Source organism: Perca flavescens, chromosome 4, assembly GCF_004354835.1.
Source record: "Perca flavescens isolate YP-PL-M2 chromosome 4, PFLA_1.0, whole genome shotgun sequence".
NCBI classification, from domain to species: domain Eukaryota; kingdom Metazoa; phylum Chordata; class Actinopteri; order Perciformes; family Percidae; genus Perca; species Perca flavescens.
The window spans coordinates 22,168,509-22,185,447 of record NC_041334.1 but is presented as its reverse complement, the minus strand read 5'-3'; the positions used below and the strand labels follow the sequence as shown (position 1 = coordinate 22,185,447).

Here is a 16,939-nt window from a genome sequence, read left to right as displayed (position 1 = left end):
ATGCTTAACACAAACATATTGTCCACCTACCTTTATTGGCACAAGCTATCCACTGTAAAGGGGTGACATCATAATTATGCTGGCCAACAGAGAAGGTGAACACACGAACCTGGATGGAGGAAAAGACAAATACTGAGATACTGAGGACAAAAAAAGACCAAATCACATGACGTCAATGCCAGAATAAAAACCAAACTTCCTACAGAGGCAGCAAATAGAGCAAAACAATTCAATTTTATTTTATTGCAGCCCAATATCACAAATCACAAATTTGCGCCAGAGGGCTTTACAATCTGTACAGCAAATGATAACAAAACAATACCACACAAACCTTCTGCTGGGTGGCAATAAGTTCACTGTCATGTGACAACTACAATGCACAAATCTTGAGTATGATTAAATTAGCCTCCCAGTCAACTCACACAAGTGTCTCTAACACAAGGCTGCAGTGAGAGAGTTGCACGATTGGGACAAAGACAGAAACTGAGTATCTATTGGCTGTGATTTTATAGGCCCTGATGATAAAGTGGCTAATTAGTTAGCAGGTCAGAGCTGTTAACACCAGCAGCAAAACAACAAAGGAGACTGAAGAGGAAAGAAAGAAAAAAAGAAACAGAGAGAGAAATAGAAGGAGAGACAGAGAGAGAGTTGAAGAAAGGCCAAAGAGATGAATCATAGAGGAAAAATCCAGAATCAAAACAGCCAAAATGGACGTGAAGATAGCTTGGAGAGGACGTTATGTGCACAGATTGGAGTGCTTGGCATGTCTGACAGCCTGACTAATACAACTGCCTGTGCAATAGTGAGACAATGTCAGCAAAATACGATGGGAGATGGGGAAGGAAAAGGGGCCTGCTAAGTTTCTGGAAATGCATGATCTCTTAGAGCAATGCAGAAGAATAGGTAACAGCCTTATGGGAACAGACTCACTGTTTTGTTGGGCCAGTTGTACTTTTCAAAGATGTCCTGTGCACGATCCTCCCCGCCATCTGTAAACATCATTATCATCTTATTGCAGTTGGCCCTCGGGGCACTGCTCTCCTGTGGCACATGAAGAGAGAAGAGAAGAGCAAAGTAAGAGGCAGGGAGACAGGTTAGGGAATATGCCAGAATAAAAGGGGAAGGTGATTGTGCACGTCATTTAAAACAGTGTGGTACTGTTGCAAATATGTCAAAGAAGCAAAAGGGAAATAAACACAATCCAAAATATTAAAGGGTTTAAAGTGTTACTGATATTTTCATTTTTTTTTTTTTATTTTGATACATGATTATATAGTATGATAAAAAACGGATAAAGGGGGAACGTTCCTGTATGTTATATGGGAATGTACATTAATCAGACCATTCTTGATCAATCAGCAATCTCTTTGCCTCCTGATTTAAACTTTGTGACTGATCCTTAATACCAAATATATCAAACTTTGTATTTTTAGTCATTAATAGTGGATATAATTTTAGCTTCCAGGATTATTTTAAGACATTAGAACTAGAATTTTAGCAAAAGCTCAAGATTTGAATGATTGGATCGACCTTCATAAGACCATTTTTTTCATAAAAATCGACAAAGTTTCTATTTAGATGTAATGTAGGGCTGAAGAATCTCCTGTGTATAGGATTTTTATCCTTTTATTTTCTGTCATTGTGGATTTGTGTTTTTCATTTAGTACTGATGTTAAACGTGGACAATTTCCAATGCAGAATGAAGAGTTTATTGTTTTTACTGAAATCCTGAAAATTCTAGTGACTTTAAGATTAATTACCATAGTGTTTAGAGTAGTCTACTAATGCATAATGAGCAGATAGAAAGCAGGAAATTTGAGGTTAAATTATTAATTATTGTCCACATCATCATTTTCACATATTATATTTTATTGCAATTAACCTTTCTAAGCTTCGTACATTTACACATTTCCTATTTCCTTCCTTTCTCATGTTATCGTAATATTAGGATTTCATTTGAAGTATACAACGTTACTCTAGCGTTAAATTTGATTTCAGCACTATATGCTCATAGCCAGGCACCAGTTTTTAGCATTCAGCTTTGATACAAACTCCCCCCGCCTGCCTGCACTGCAGCTGCCATTGATATGCAGGCCAGTGGCATGTCAATCTGACAAGATTCTAATAAAGATAAATAATATTGCTACAATTACATATTTTTATTGTGCTTGTGCCACCAATCACAGGAGTGAGACTGCCACAGACAGCGATTAAACGGGCCTTTTTATTTCTCATTCTGCTGGCAAGGAAAGGTGGGGAGCGGGCAGCTGGCACTTGGATCTAAGCCTCCAAGCCCACCAGAGGAATATAAAGTGTCTGTGGCTGATCTCCTCTGGGCTGCGCTCATCAATCATTCCATCAGAGCCCATTAGGGTGGCAGCCTCTTAAAATACACAGCAGCATACGGAGCTGAGGCAGCACCTGTGTCGAGAGCACGTGGACGCCTGCTGCTGAAAGACCTCACCGCGGTGCTGGCTGCTGCAAACCTGAGCGTCACTCCATCGCAACAGCGGTTGTTATCAGACCTACCTTCGTCAATGACAGAACTCTGGAAATGTCTTATACAAAACCTGCACCACTCACTGTCAGCACTGTTTCATCACTGCTAATTCAGTTGTATTAACTGGATTTGACAGGATGTATAATAACATGCTGGAGCTTCAGTACATAGTTCCAGCACGCTTTTGAAGACTTTCTGGAGGCACACAATTTTTCCGCCACAGGCAAACATCTACCCTTGGATTGCCCTTCTTTGAAGGCTGCAGGCTCTTACATTGAGAAGCTGTTCGAAGGCAAATGTGAAGCCAGACTTGTAATCTGTGGTTCCTTTGGCTTGCATATGCATGACGGCTTCCTTGAAGATCTTCTTGTTCCGAACGTTGGCTTGGACCAAAGTCCTGAAGCACGGAACAACGGCATCGGCTTTCTCATTGAACTAGAAGGGGAAATGCAAACACGCACATGAGCATATGTATACTTGCTTTTTCCGGACAAAAATACAAAATATCCGTGAATTAAAATGTTCGTCCAACAATTGTAAGACTGTGTATCTCTGTGTGTTTATGTGTGCGTAGTTCATGGCGGTAGGATGCAGATGTGGGTGTGTGCAGATGTATGCTGCCCTGCTACTCTCCGGCTGGCAGTAAATCCTGGTAATTACAACTTTCCACACAAAGAACAGGTGCACCTGAAACGCCAGTGCAAACCACTGAACAGAAACCCAGCCAAGGCAATATCATGTGTCTCATCTCATCCACCAAATTAGCCTAAAACTGCGTGTGCAGGTTTATGTGTGGTGTCTGGGTGTTCACGTGGCGTACATTCTCAACTCGTGTGCAGTGTCTATGCGTGATTACAATATTAGCAGCAATGTCTGTAATAGCAGGTTTCAAACGCTGTTTCTTTTTGAAGGTCAACTTCAAAATCTACTGACATTTTCAGGACAGATTGATGTAAAACATTATGTGCGAGAAAAGCTGACATTTCTCATGACTTGGTATTCAACTAAAAATCAAAACATGCTAAAGTATTCAGAGCCACATATTCAATTTGCATCACTGTGTCATTGCTTAATATCACTATCTATTGTGTCTTAAAATGTTAGGAAATACAGTAGCTGTGAAACAAGTTCAAGAATAAACAAGCTGGGTTACATCTATCTATAATGAATATAAAATACGTCCTATGAAATAAAGTCTGTATTATTATAACTAATTATATCACCATTAAAGAAGTGAGGCCACAGTTTGTTATAAAGAAATATGCTGAAGCATGTAGACACCAGTGACGGTGTTTGATGATTATTTTCCGTTGATTTTTGGTCATTAATGGCTTTTGTGTTTGCAAATAATTCACAGCAAGCTTTTGTAAGCCCTTACTTTCTTTATAGGGGTGAAAATCAGATGCGTTCCCACCCAGATTACCATGCTCATTTCTTGCTCTTAGAGCTGGGATTTAGAGGCATACAGTGGCTAAGAGCAATGGATTAAGAAGGATTACCGAGGGAAGTCTCCAAACAGAGCCACCACACCGAGCATGTGGATGTGTTGTGTGTGTGTGTGTGTGTGTTATCTGTCCTGCAATATAGGATGAAGTTAATGTTTCCCTCAACATTAGTCCTAATAGAAAACTTGGTAATCAGCAGAGAGGGAAAGAAAGAGACGGCACAATCCCACACGGACAACAGTGGTGCAGGAAAAGTAAATACACCATAATGAGGGAAGTGCAGTGTTTCCACTGCAAGCAACAACTGGGAGCAGTAGGAACACACTGTGCCATTCACTGACTCCCTGTTTCATTACCAGCTGCCTAACGAATACAACAAATATTTGTGTTATGGGTGCTTTCAGGATTGATTTGTATTATTAATTGCAAACCATGATGCAAGCTTCCACTTACCCTGGCCACATTCACATAGTCGTCGTCTGATAGAGTGTCCAGCATCTCCACTACCGAGGTTTTCATCAGTTTCAGAGTGAGTCCGCTGACACTTCCACTCCTGCAGAAAAGATGCAATGAAGCACTTAGAAACGCAGTTATACTAGACAAGCCCTAATCTTGCTGTGTCTATTTTTCTAACTTGTGAAGGACTGGTTTAACGGTTTTGTCCTCCCACTAGACCTTTCATGTTTAGGCACGCATTCAAAATCACATCTGTATGTTTTAGATGGTGATGCAGTACAATGGTAAGTGGACTTCAATTAAGGTGAGAAAATGAGCAGCGTTCACCCTCCTCTATCTTTAGGTTTCCTCAGACCAAGTGGTGGCACTAGAGCCCTTTGAGGAGACATCCACTCCCACCAGGGGGAAATGTTAAAAGAGGAGGCAGTGAGAGAGACTGAGGAGTAAGGTACTCACACATCCACAATGATGACCATGTCCTTTGGAGACGATGCACCTTGGATATACCTGTACAAAGACACACAAGAATGGACTTTAATTTGTTCCCATAATCTTTGAGAATTGCACTAAAGAAAAGATCCAAAGTCATAATGAGCTGAGCCATGATAATATGGAACGACCATGGCTGAGCCCACTTAAGCTACAGAATACTGAAAAGGCTTATGTGCTTAGAAGAGTTAATAAGTTGTGTTATATACTTCAGTGTTGGCTACAGCTACTGTCGGCTGACTTCAACAGAGATACTCCTCTTTACTGAATAACAATGCCTACTTTAAATAATTACTGCATAAGCCAAAGCAACTGCTAATTTATGGTCTAAGTATATAATAACACATTCACTAAAAGTGGCCTGCACTGAGCTGTGCAACCTCTGAAGCACAAGCCATCACTGTAAAGCCTAGTACTGAGTCTAAAAGCAGCAAAACCTAACATCCTGCGTCTAAACAGATTCATACAATTGTTCATCAGTACCAATTACCCAATTACCATTTTTAGAAGGGCTGAGATTTTTGTGTTCACCCAGGTTTTTAATCCATTTCAGATACTACCATTTTGCTAAATATTAATTTTAGATCCTGCTTACATATCAGTTACAGGCCACAATATGCTGTGCTGGGGACCTGTTGATGATGTTGGAATTTCTTCATTTCAGATTAAGTTTAATTAAAATCATTGCTTAACCCTTCAAAGGTTGGGTTTTATTTAAAAACCTGCCAAAAGGTTGAGAAAAATCAAATGTCACTTCGCTGTAGTAAAGTCATCTACCTTGCTTTACTTGATTGTTTAGGATACTAATAATTATGTCAAGAAAAAGATTCTTGACAAAAAAACTAAATAAATAATTTTTTTGCAGTCACGGTATGGTGACTCATACAGTGTAATATGCTTTATATTTAATCACTTGAAATGTATATAAACTTGTCAAGGAGCAGCCTTAGTGGTGTTGACCTGTGCTGTGGAGAGCCTGTGCTGTCAGTAAAATAAGATAGCTGATGTTCTGCTCTTGTGATGACTCATCAGTTTGACGTCAAACACATTATTTACTCGGCGGTCCCTTTGTTAGGGGGAGGCACAAGCTATTTAAAACTATAATGCTTCTGCTGCAATGCAACTCCTAAAATAGGGCTGTTATGGGTGTGTGTCAGCCACAGCACAGCATAGGCCCATAAGGCAGAGATGGAACTGGACAAGCAAGGCCAGACAACTTGTGTCCTGGAAGAGAAACATATATAACATCTGTCCACGGTTGATAGAGGATGACATACAGAGGGAAATCAAAAATTCCCTCATTCTGTTCCAGTGGCAATTAAATTCACATTTACCCCTGATACAAAGAGAGCTGAGATTGATGGTCATTGTAGGTTTTTTATGGCACACTGGGAGGGAGGGAAGGCAGGGGGGGGGGGTTAAAATGGGAGTACTAGTTTGACATTCTGAAGAGTGAGCAGGCAAGCAGTTAGCAGCCGTCTTAGGCAGAGGCAGAGTAATCATCAGGGGTCTCTTTCTGCTGATTATCAGCCGTTCCGCTGAGTGTGGAGAGAAGCCAGCTGCCTGTGGGCCAGAGAGGCTCTTTTCTTATGCTCGGCCAAGCTGATATGGAGGTAGAGCAACAAAGCCCTGGTAGGCTTTGCCCCTGCTCCCACAAATCTCACTGCTCCCACTCACTGGCAGGAGCCACTCCAACCTGCAGCATGACCCCCGACCCGTGTTGAAGTGACGTCCCTCAGCACACTGCCTGGTCTGCTCAAATCCGTTTTTTCAGACACAACCTGGGTCCAACTCTGCTGAAAAGCTGCCTGAAACCCCCCAGGTGGAACAGAGACGCGGCACCAGTACTGGAGGTTGATTAACTGAGCATGCCCAGAGTGAACATGGGCATAATGTATGTGTGTGTGTGTGTGAGAGAGAGAGGGGGGGGGGGGTGGGTGGGGCAAGGGAGAATCCAATTATTTTCAATAATAAAGAATGCCACATCAAAGGTAGAACTTCTGCAGCTCTCCACAACTGTGTGGCGTATGAAATCAGGTCTGGAACCATGAGGCATATGGGCATGCATGACTTTTATCAATTTAATTACTGAAATCTTAATTTGAGGCAGTGAGAGGGAGGGGGGGCGGCTTCTTTCTTTAGAGCGAATGGGGTTTGTGGAAACGATCATCGGTGCAGGATGGAAACTCTGTCAAAATGTGGCCCACGTCTCCTCTCCCTCAGGCTCATTGACGAAGACAAACCTTCTGGAGATTGAAGGAGGGTCATTTGGTGACAGCTGATACCTGCAGACCAACTGCAGGATTTCATTAACTTCTCTGGTCAGTCTATTTTTCATAGAGGAGAATAGTCCTTTAATGAGACTTCCAAGTTATTTTGAAGGGGCTAAATGTTAATTATAAGGCAATGCAGACTTATACTACTAGTAGCCATTACAGGTCATCTTCTGCAGTCACAATGCAAAGTCTCACAAAAGCCCTAAAATCTGATGAGAAAATATCACTTTCAAGCAGATCATTTCTCTCTAACTGTGAAAGAGGCAGCATTGATCAGCAGTAATGGGGTTTAGGAGGAATGTGTGAGCAGTGATGGAGTAGAGAGGAGTAACCCATGAGCCAGCTAGAGTGCTGCCATGGCTGATTTTCTCCACAGATTGTCTTGGTGTATCAGCACCGCTCTCTTTCTCTCCCTTTCCATTGCCTGAAGTACAATTGAATTTGCTCTGAGCAGAGAGCATCAGGATCAGAGAAAGTGGGATGGAGTCAAGGATTTTCGGTCTCCATACTGATATGCGGTTCTACGGTTCTGACAGATAAAAATCATGAATTGACACCGGTATCAGTGTAGAATTTTCCACATTTTGACTCATGGATCCAGATGTGTTGTTTCTGCATGGATTCCAGTCAGTAATTACCTCTCAGCTTCAGCCCACTGATGCCATTCTTTCCCTGTCATTACCCAGTCTTCTGCGTGCCAAGGCCAGGTGACAAGCAGATGGGCCTGGCTGGTGCTGAACTGAGCCTTGTCGCCCATTCTGTTGCACCACGACATAACCATCACCACCTCTCTGCCCGTTCACTCAAAGTTATGGTTGGTATCTAACCACTGGTGTTAAATTATAACTATTAATGGCACTTTATTCCACATATTACTTTTGTATTTACATATGACAAGATGTAATTTCATTTTACTCTGTGGGCAGCTCATTACTGAAGATAAATTAATGTAAAAGCATGTGAGTCACATAGTACGTGATTTAATTCAACCTGTTCATACCTGTCCATCATGTACAGGTATTCAAGTGAAACATTGCATCTCAAATACAAGTACAATAGTGGCTACTTTGTTGGCCATGTGAGTGCAACTGCCTGGCAGTTAATAACTAGCCAGTTTCAAGGTCCAACTACAGGAACAATACAAATAAAGCACACATACAAACAAAAATTAGGTTACTTAGTCCTTAAAAGTACATAAAGCATATTACATATGATACAGTAAAGCCTGGAAGCCTCTAAGAACACAAAAAGTGACCATGTTTCTGAATATTACAGAGACTGTGACATACAATGGTGGAATAACATTTCTTTTATTTTTAACTGACACTTTTTTCTGTAAAATATACATTTAAATGTACCATTCCCAGAGTGACCTTATATCGTGTACAGCTTACGGTCTTGTAATTTTTTGTTACAACCCTATAATTCACTGTGGCATTATTCATTAAAGTCAGTTATTAGGCAAGTTGTAAGTTAATCTTTTTTTTGGGTTTTGGACTGTTGGTCGGACAAAACAATCATTATGTAAGACATCACCTTGAGCTCTGAGAGCTTGTGAATACATTTTACAGATAAATTGATAAGGGAAATAATAATTGAGCAAAGTATAGAGGTTTGCAATATATCACCCACTGTAACAGAAGGCATTTCAGCTAATTGCATACGTAACTGCTAAACTAAGGATAAGTGACCAATGCTTTTTTTCATGTTATGGTCACAGCAGCAGTAGTGACTTGTATGCCCATAAAGAAATACCAGAAAGCCATAACGTACATCATGTATGTCATGATGTAAACGTGTTCATACCATCACAATATGTGCAATCAAGATAAAGCCTGACTTGTGTGTGTGGTAGACATGTGCTCTTTACACTGAGGTGGAACGAGGAATCGCTCTAAGCAGCAACCTTCACAGCCCCCCCCCACCCTTACAACACGCCGCCCTGCGTCATCAATCTAAAAGAAATGCATTATACAAGCAATAAACACAATGGCATATTCTGTGTTGTGGTGATTGTATTTTTTGCTCCTTTTGCAACAGTCTGGTAAAGGAGTCTCATTGGAATTCATGAAATAGTTTTATCATGGCGCAGCGCTGTAAAATCAATACATTAACTGTGCCGGGGGGGGCTAACTCTCTCAGGAGATTGAGTTTATGCACCCTGACCCATTCCACAAAGTGTTGAGCATTACATTTAAATTGGAGGAATTATGTACTACACACATTTCAGAAACATGCAATAGATACATGTAGCATGATCCATGGAGTGGCTCATTTTTAATGTGCTACAGTAAGTGTGCTACAGGAAAAGCTTACTGTATGTTTGGAGTGTGTATGTGTGTGTGTGTGTGTGTTCATGTTTCAATATTTTTATGTTGGGAACCATGTTTATTGTACAGGGCATACAAAAAATGAGTGGGATGTATATACAGTAGCATTTGCATTGTGTTTGCACACTTTAATGTGTACATTTTCCTCACAGTGAGAGCTGGATATATGCATCCACCATGTACAGTAGATGTAAACAGAGTAATCGCAGAATAATGGCAGAATTGTATATGACACAGAAAGACAGCTGTGCATGTGTGCGTGTAGGTGTGTTTGTGTGCATGCTTCCATGTGTGTGTGGATTTGTGTTGTGCTGATGGGCTTATTATTTTATGGACTACTGCTCTCTTAGTGCTCCTGTGGATGTGGCAGGCGAATAAAGATTGAATTAAGATTAAAAAAAAAAAATATATATATATATAGGAGGACAGCGCCCAGAGAGCCTGCAGGAGAAAGAGATGTTGTCTGCCATTTATTTATTCCACTTTCTGTTGATTATTGGAAGTGTTGGTACTAGGATTCACATTTCCATATTTTCGGGTTTGCCCAAAAGGAACACACAAAATGTTATGCTAAATTTTTTAACCACTTTCCTTTCTGGCAAATAAGTACAGAATATTAAATTAGTCATGCATATTGGAATACATCAGCATCAATCATTAGTAGACAAGTAATGGTCGGTTACTGTTGCTCTTTGAGATGGAATAAAAATTATCCAGATGTGTCTCTCACATTTTGTGTTGAAACTAAAATGTCACATATTTTATTTGGACTGCTAAAGCCTTGTGTTACCTTTCAGTCTCACCAATAGCACACTGGTCATTCCTTTTGGCTCTGCTTATCCCTGAAGTAGGGTGAAGAGACTGAATGGAGGAGATACTGGTAATGGTATTTGGGGGATTTGAGGATTGAACAGCAGTCATAATATTTACAAAGAGGTTAGATTGACTTTTTGAAGAAATCAATATGTGATATAGCCTACATGCTGTTGTGAACCTGGAAGGTAATGGGATCTTTGCAACGCTTGGCTAACAGGACTTCATGCCTGTCTCTGGTTATTTCTCTCCTTGCTCCTATGCTTTTCCCTCTCCCTTTGTCTCACTTCACCCTCTGCTTCGCTTCCCTTGATAACACGAACAGACATTATAATGGACAAATGTTAATAATTAATGTCAGAGCAATTGGAGACAATTAAGTGTGTTGACTGGACCATTAATTTTCCTGGGGCTGTTGATGGGGGAGCAGACAGGGAGAGAGCCCATCTGTGGAGGCATACGGCCCTATGATCTTTTTCCACAGAATTGCACCTGGACAGCTTTGGCCAGGTCAGCCACGGCACCATCCATCCATCCCAGGAAAGCTACAGGTCTATTACGCCACAAACTGGCTGTGAATTCTGGCCCCATACTTTTACTCTTAATAGTAAATCACATCTTTGACTGGGAGACTGTTCCCGGAATCCCGGTGTCAGTGAAAACGTTACTGAAGCATGTTCCTGCAATGGCATGTGTCATTCCAGTTGCTAAAGTGGTATTTGTGAAGCTCCAGTATCTATCTGGCATATAATCAGCACATGTTATCTGATGTATTGTAAATAATAATTGTAATTTTCCCACTGGAGATCAATAAAACAGTATAAATTATTATAAATTATGTATCTGTGAGTTTGTGAGGGGAGGAGTACTGATGTGCTTTGTTGTTTACACCTGTATGTATGTCTAATTCTTGGTGTTTGTTTTGACTTGTGTGCTTATTTTGTCAAAATTGTAAATACTAAAAAAGTGACATTTAAATTTTACTTTTTTCTGCAATGACATGTAGTGATCCCAACATTAGCGTTCTCCAGGGAGCATAGATGTTTGGTACCCCAGATAATGTCGGTACTGGTAGCCTAACTTAATTTGTCTAATATCTGTGTGGATAGGCATTAAAAATTGTTTTTAATTTCAGTTCCTTCATTAATCAGTATGATACTTCAAATCACATAGTAACGTAGGCTACAGAGTGCTGAGGCTACAGAGTGCTGAGGCTACAGAACTGGTCTGTCACTGTGAATTTTGACAGTATGATCATTCGCCATTGCCACAATTTGATACATGAAAGAGAGACATTGGACGAGTACAACACTGCATGTGTCAGAGCTCTTGATGACTAGGTGTTGAAATAACTTGAACGAAAAGTAACATTTAGTGGAAATCAATGCTAACGCCAGCAAGCTAGCTTCCACTTTCCAAGTAAAGGCTACTTAGCGTAGCTTGCTAGCTTTCACTTTCCACGTGGAGTACAACCTTGACAGCTCGAAAGATGGAACCTCCCAAATTTTAAATGTTGTAAAAGTACAGAAAAATGAAAAACAATATATATTTAACAAATCTATATATATATATATATATATATATATATATATATATATATATATATATATATATATATATATATACTATATATATATATATATATATATATATATATATATATATATATATATATATATATATTATGTATATATGTATATACGTTGGCTAATGTTAGCAAACTTGCTGTGCTACTAACATTTTGCAGACCACAACTCTGGTCTACTTGTGCTACTGTTACACTAAGGTTTAGCATTTACCATTATGCTGTAATTGTCACTTGTGGCCACAGTGGCCATGAGTCTTATATCAACATCCAGAGGCTATTCAATATGACATGCTTCAGTCACGCACCCAACAAGTTGACAGTGCGTCTCCTGTTTCCTAAAAACATGCCAAAAAAAGTTTTATCCTTTTTTAAATGATAAAATATACACAATAGCTGAAGTATACGTACACAAAAAAGTAAGGAGAATTCAACCTGACTTTAACCTGAGCATTTGCACACATTGTACGGCTTCTAAGAAAACCACAACTCATGCTCAACACTTGCATGACCATCCGCACCACTTGCGTAGATGCTCATGTTGTTGGTTGAGTTTCTGTCCTCATGACGGATGCTGCTATCTCCTGTACTGCTGTCACATGATCACACATGACAGGCTTACCTAACCCCTGTGAGCGTGTGTGATTGGCTGACCTTGCCACAGAGTGTCAGCCAGGGAGACAGCATGTTAGACTATAATCACACAAGTCTGACCTGACATATCATGACACTCCCTGCCACGGCCCCGCTACTCAGTGCAGCAGGGCACAAGTTGCTAAGCAACGGGCCACGGTAATGTCGAAGGCTCCGACGTGAAATAAAGCTCGACAAGAGTGACAAACATGGAAGACCAGGGGGGGAGACAAGGTGTTCTTGCAAAAATACACCTCTTCCTCGGTCTTCCTTGTCACACACACTGCTGCCGCTCAGCAGTGCCCCTCATCTTTCTCTTTCCTTCTTCCTTTCTGTCTCCGGGAGGAGTCCCCCAGTCAAAACATGTGTAACATAATTAATACTCGTGTGTACTTCGTTTGTAGCACTGACAGATCAGAGACAGGGTCCTTGTTTTAACTTATCCTGTTACACAGTGCCATGTGTTTTCCAGCATTTTTCATGTTTACACTGTTGGCTACTGTGACAGTGGAGCACTAGGGAGACTTATGGTGTTAACTTAATTAAACTGTCAGGGAACACCTTGCTAGTCTGATGATTGTAGATACATTGAGGTAATAGGCCATCGCTTTTATTTATTTTTTGGTAAAAGGCAGAAATGTCACACCAAAGAGAACCTGCTATCACCTCAAAACTGATTGACGGATTCAATTATTCAGTCATATCTGAATATATCTGCATTTTTTAGTACATGGTTAACATATTAATGAGTCTTCTGATAGTTTTTCTCCTTCTTTTATCCAACAAGGGATACAACAGTACAACCACAACTTTGTACAGTAAGGAGGTTGTAAACTGTGATTATAATTGATTTTAATCTTTGTTTTGATGTTGTTGTTTGAATGGTTCTTTTTAACAGTTGTGCTATGGAATATAGTTGTATGTTGTTTTCATCTATGGTTTTATTTTATATGTATATATGTTGTTATGTTTTGGTAAACAGCACTGGTTGATTAGGATGGGCGCACTGTAATTTCAATGTTATTATGGATGAATAAATTGAACCATGAATGTGCCTTTAAACCGCAGCGACTGAAATTACATTTAATTTACTTCTAAAGATGAACGGATTCATTCTCTTTCAGACGTGGCTACATACAAAGATCTCACGATTATGTATTTTGAATCTTGAATCATCAGAACAGGCTTCTTTTGCTTGTCTTTTTCATTTGTTTGATCTGAGCTTGTTGACTTCATCCGACAGCCTAGGCTGACCTCAAACAAACACTCAGGTTGAGCTGGATCCAGACAGAGATGGAAAAGGGGGTCAGGTCTAATCAACATTGCTGTCATGATTATGTCCAGTTCACTCCAACCTGTAACCAGGCAACAGGCAGGGCTGCCACAAAGCCGATGTGACATTGGCAGGTAGATTGAACGTGGAAGGGTGGACAGAAAGCTTGGGCGGGTGGGTGAAGGGGCTGTTTGGCTGAATGCAGCCTAGTTCTGTCCAGCCCATCACACTCGCCCGCCCCAGCACTCTGTGCTGTGATCAGCTGTTGCACAGAGAACCACAGGCAAAGGTGGGCACTTTAAACAAAAAACATTAGCCTCTATCTTGCTTTGTCCTTGTAACAAAAGACAGTGCATCAACATTATCTCTTACTGAGAGAAATACGGGCCGGGAAAACGCTTTGATCTCATTCCACTAAACAATATCCTTTATTTAGCTCCAGGCTCTACAGGAGCCAGAGATAAACCACTGTATAGCAATCCTAATGTAAGGCTGCATTTAAGAGTTAAGAGGTTGTTTTTTTTTGCTGGCTAAGTTTGGCTGGCATCCAGGCTAACAAAGCCCTATAACGTGCAAATATTCCTTAAGCAGCCAGTTCAGTAACTTCTTTTAAATAAAGGCATTGTCAGAAGCATTTTTTTAAATTGATACATTGATGCATACATTATGTTACTGTTGTAGAGATTATTTTAGAGTAGTGCAGTGAAGAAAGTACATGTAATTATTGAAAATAGTTGTATGTAAGTATGTACGTCTTGCTTTGCCAGACCCTCCTCCAAAGCACGCTGGAGGAAGGTCTGGCTACTCCACATAGCATTTGGGGAGGGAGGAAAACATGCTCTGGTTTATTGGCATTTCTTTAAACAAATCACAATCGTCTTGGGTGGTGCTAAGCACCGGAGAAAAGCAGTGGTGTAGCTGCAAAATAGACTCAGAAGGAACTTGTTTTGGTGGAACATGTGTATGTTAAAAAGTAGTTTTAGTTGTGCAACAGAAAACTCAGATTGGACAGATAGTCTATCTAGCTGTCTAGATTTACCCTACCCCTAGGAAATAAATACCTCTGAAAACTTTAATGTTAAAAAGTGTTGAGGATAATGTATGTTTTTTTTCTAAGGTATTCTTCCTAAAATGGCCAATAGGCTAGCCTAGAAATCTAGACACACCCTAGTGGCAGCAAATATAATTGATGTGGGTCTGGCTTGTCAGGCTACCAATAGGCAGTAATAGTGGAAGAAAAGAAATAAAATCACACTGAACCAGGTTCTGATAAATATGGCACTTACCAAGGTCTTCTGCGTACGTCATACAGGTCAATCTTGTTGGGTGCCCTCCATGGAGTGGCTGGAGAAAGAAGAAAATACGTTATATGCTGTACAGTGTAGGATATTTTATATCAGATTAGATCAAAGTAATCATAATTTCATTCTGTCTATCCAGTTATCAGTACAGCCATCTGATAAGAGATTGCCAATGTTCTGCAGCTGAAGAGCCCTAGGGTCAATTTAGACTTTATCTTGCTGTGAGTTATATGGCAGACTGTTGACTCAGTACCCTGTGGCCTACCTGGGTAGTATCGAGTCACTCCTGTGGCACTGCCAAACACCTGCCAGCGCAGAGAGCTGTCCTCCTTACGGTTTTCAATAAAGACCCTTTCCAGCGCCTGGGTCCAGTTTAACTCATTTAAGATGACTGGGGCTGTAGGAACACACACCAATAAACACACACAATCAGACTCACAAAGGTGAATTGGCAAATGGCAAAGGTTCATCGTTTTCTGTTGGATCCTGACAAAAAAGGAGACGATAAAGTTTAAACACATTTTCACCCAGATGCAGCCAAACTTTTTTGTGATTTATGTTGCAAGAGGACACTATAAACCCCAGTTTTCAGAAGAAAAAAAACAAGAATGTAAATGATTTCTTATTATGTGCCATAGTCCTTTAACGTAAGTCTAAAAAGGCAATAAATGCTTATTATATAAATATATAATAAACTACAGGCTCTGAAAATAGTTTATAATCCAATTTAAACCCAGTTGTATATTATTGATTTTTTTACACCTGTTTTTCCAATATTCAAAATAAACAAATACATTTCCTTGATTTTTAAATAACAAATGAAAACAATGAGCCCTAAATAGTGTAACCAAAGTGCAAAACATCAGGTTTTCTCGGTTAGTAGCCCAAAGGTCAACTCTCCTTGCTGAACAACCTTGTCCGTGCCCGCAGCAGTAAGCAGAGTACATAAAAATGAATGTATGCAGGCAGCTCGGATGGCGGTGGCCGGGCGTCAGTCTAATCTGGGTGATCTCTGAGGAGTGCAGGAGGAGGAATCTGAGACGGCTTTGGAGGAGGTCATATGTCACTCGCACCATGTGGAGGCAGAAGCCACTTTGGAATTTCTGATAGCAAAGAAAAAAAATATTTCTGCAAATATCCATGAATGTGTATTTGTGTTAAGAGGATTTGTGGGCGCGTGATGATGAAAAAGAAAAAGCTTGTGCATGCGCAGCTTAACGCATCAACGTGTGTGTTTTCAGTTAAACCGTGAGGGCACAGATATATCTCATAGGTCAGATGTACTCTGGGAAATTGATTTATGCTTGTGGAGAGAAGTATTCATCATCTATTCAACAAGAAGCGAATAACACTACGACCACGTCAACGTGTGTCTTGTTTCCTTTCTAACTCAGAATCGTATTTACACTGTCCTTTTTCTTTCACTCTTTGATCCAAATGATCTTTTCTATGTCTAACAATGTGCATACACACACACACGCACGCACGCACACACACACACACACACACACACACACACACACACACACACACACACACACACACACACACACACTTCTGGTCGCTCTCTGAGGTCTTCAAGTCAAGACCTTTTAACTGTTCCCAGAACACGTTTTAAAACAAGAGGTGATCATGCTTTTTCTGTGGTGGCTCCAAGGCTCTGGAACTCTCTCCCTTTAGCCCTGAGAGCCTTGGACTCTGTTGAAACTTTTAGGAAACACCTAAAGACACATCTTTTTAGACAAGCATTTAGTTAGCAATATGGCTTTGTATTGTATTTTATTTGTTGTTGTTTCTTTTATTTGTTCCTTTTGTAAACCCTTCTTGTCTGTGAAAGG

General features: G+C 40.3%; 1 protein-coding gene across 5 annotated transcripts in view; it reads right to left on the bottom strand.

Annotated features, from left to right (window-relative positions):
• Window positions 1-16,939, bottom strand: part of cacna2d2a (calcium channel, voltage-dependent, alpha 2/delta subunit 2a) — a 155,221-nt gene that overhangs the window by 23,076 nt on the left and 115,206 nt on the right. For all 5 annotated transcript variants that reach the window (XM_028574757.1, XM_028574755.1, XM_028574756.1 and 2 more), the window contains 7 exons: window positions 15,367-15,498; window positions 15,087-15,144; window positions 4,858-4,908; window positions 4,399-4,498; window positions 2,774-2,935; window positions 931-1,041; window positions 31-109 (listed from right to left, as the gene is read on the bottom strand). In XM_028574757.1, coding sequence (XP_028430558.1) covers window positions 31-109; window positions 931-1,041; window positions 2,774-2,935; window positions 4,399-4,498; window positions 4,858-4,908; window positions 15,087-15,144; window positions 15,367-15,498 — 693 coding nt within the window. The remainder of the gene's footprint in view (window positions 1-30; window positions 110-930; window positions 1,042-2,773; window positions 2,936-4,398; window positions 4,499-4,857; window positions 4,909-15,086; window positions 15,145-15,366; window positions 15,499-16,939) is intronic.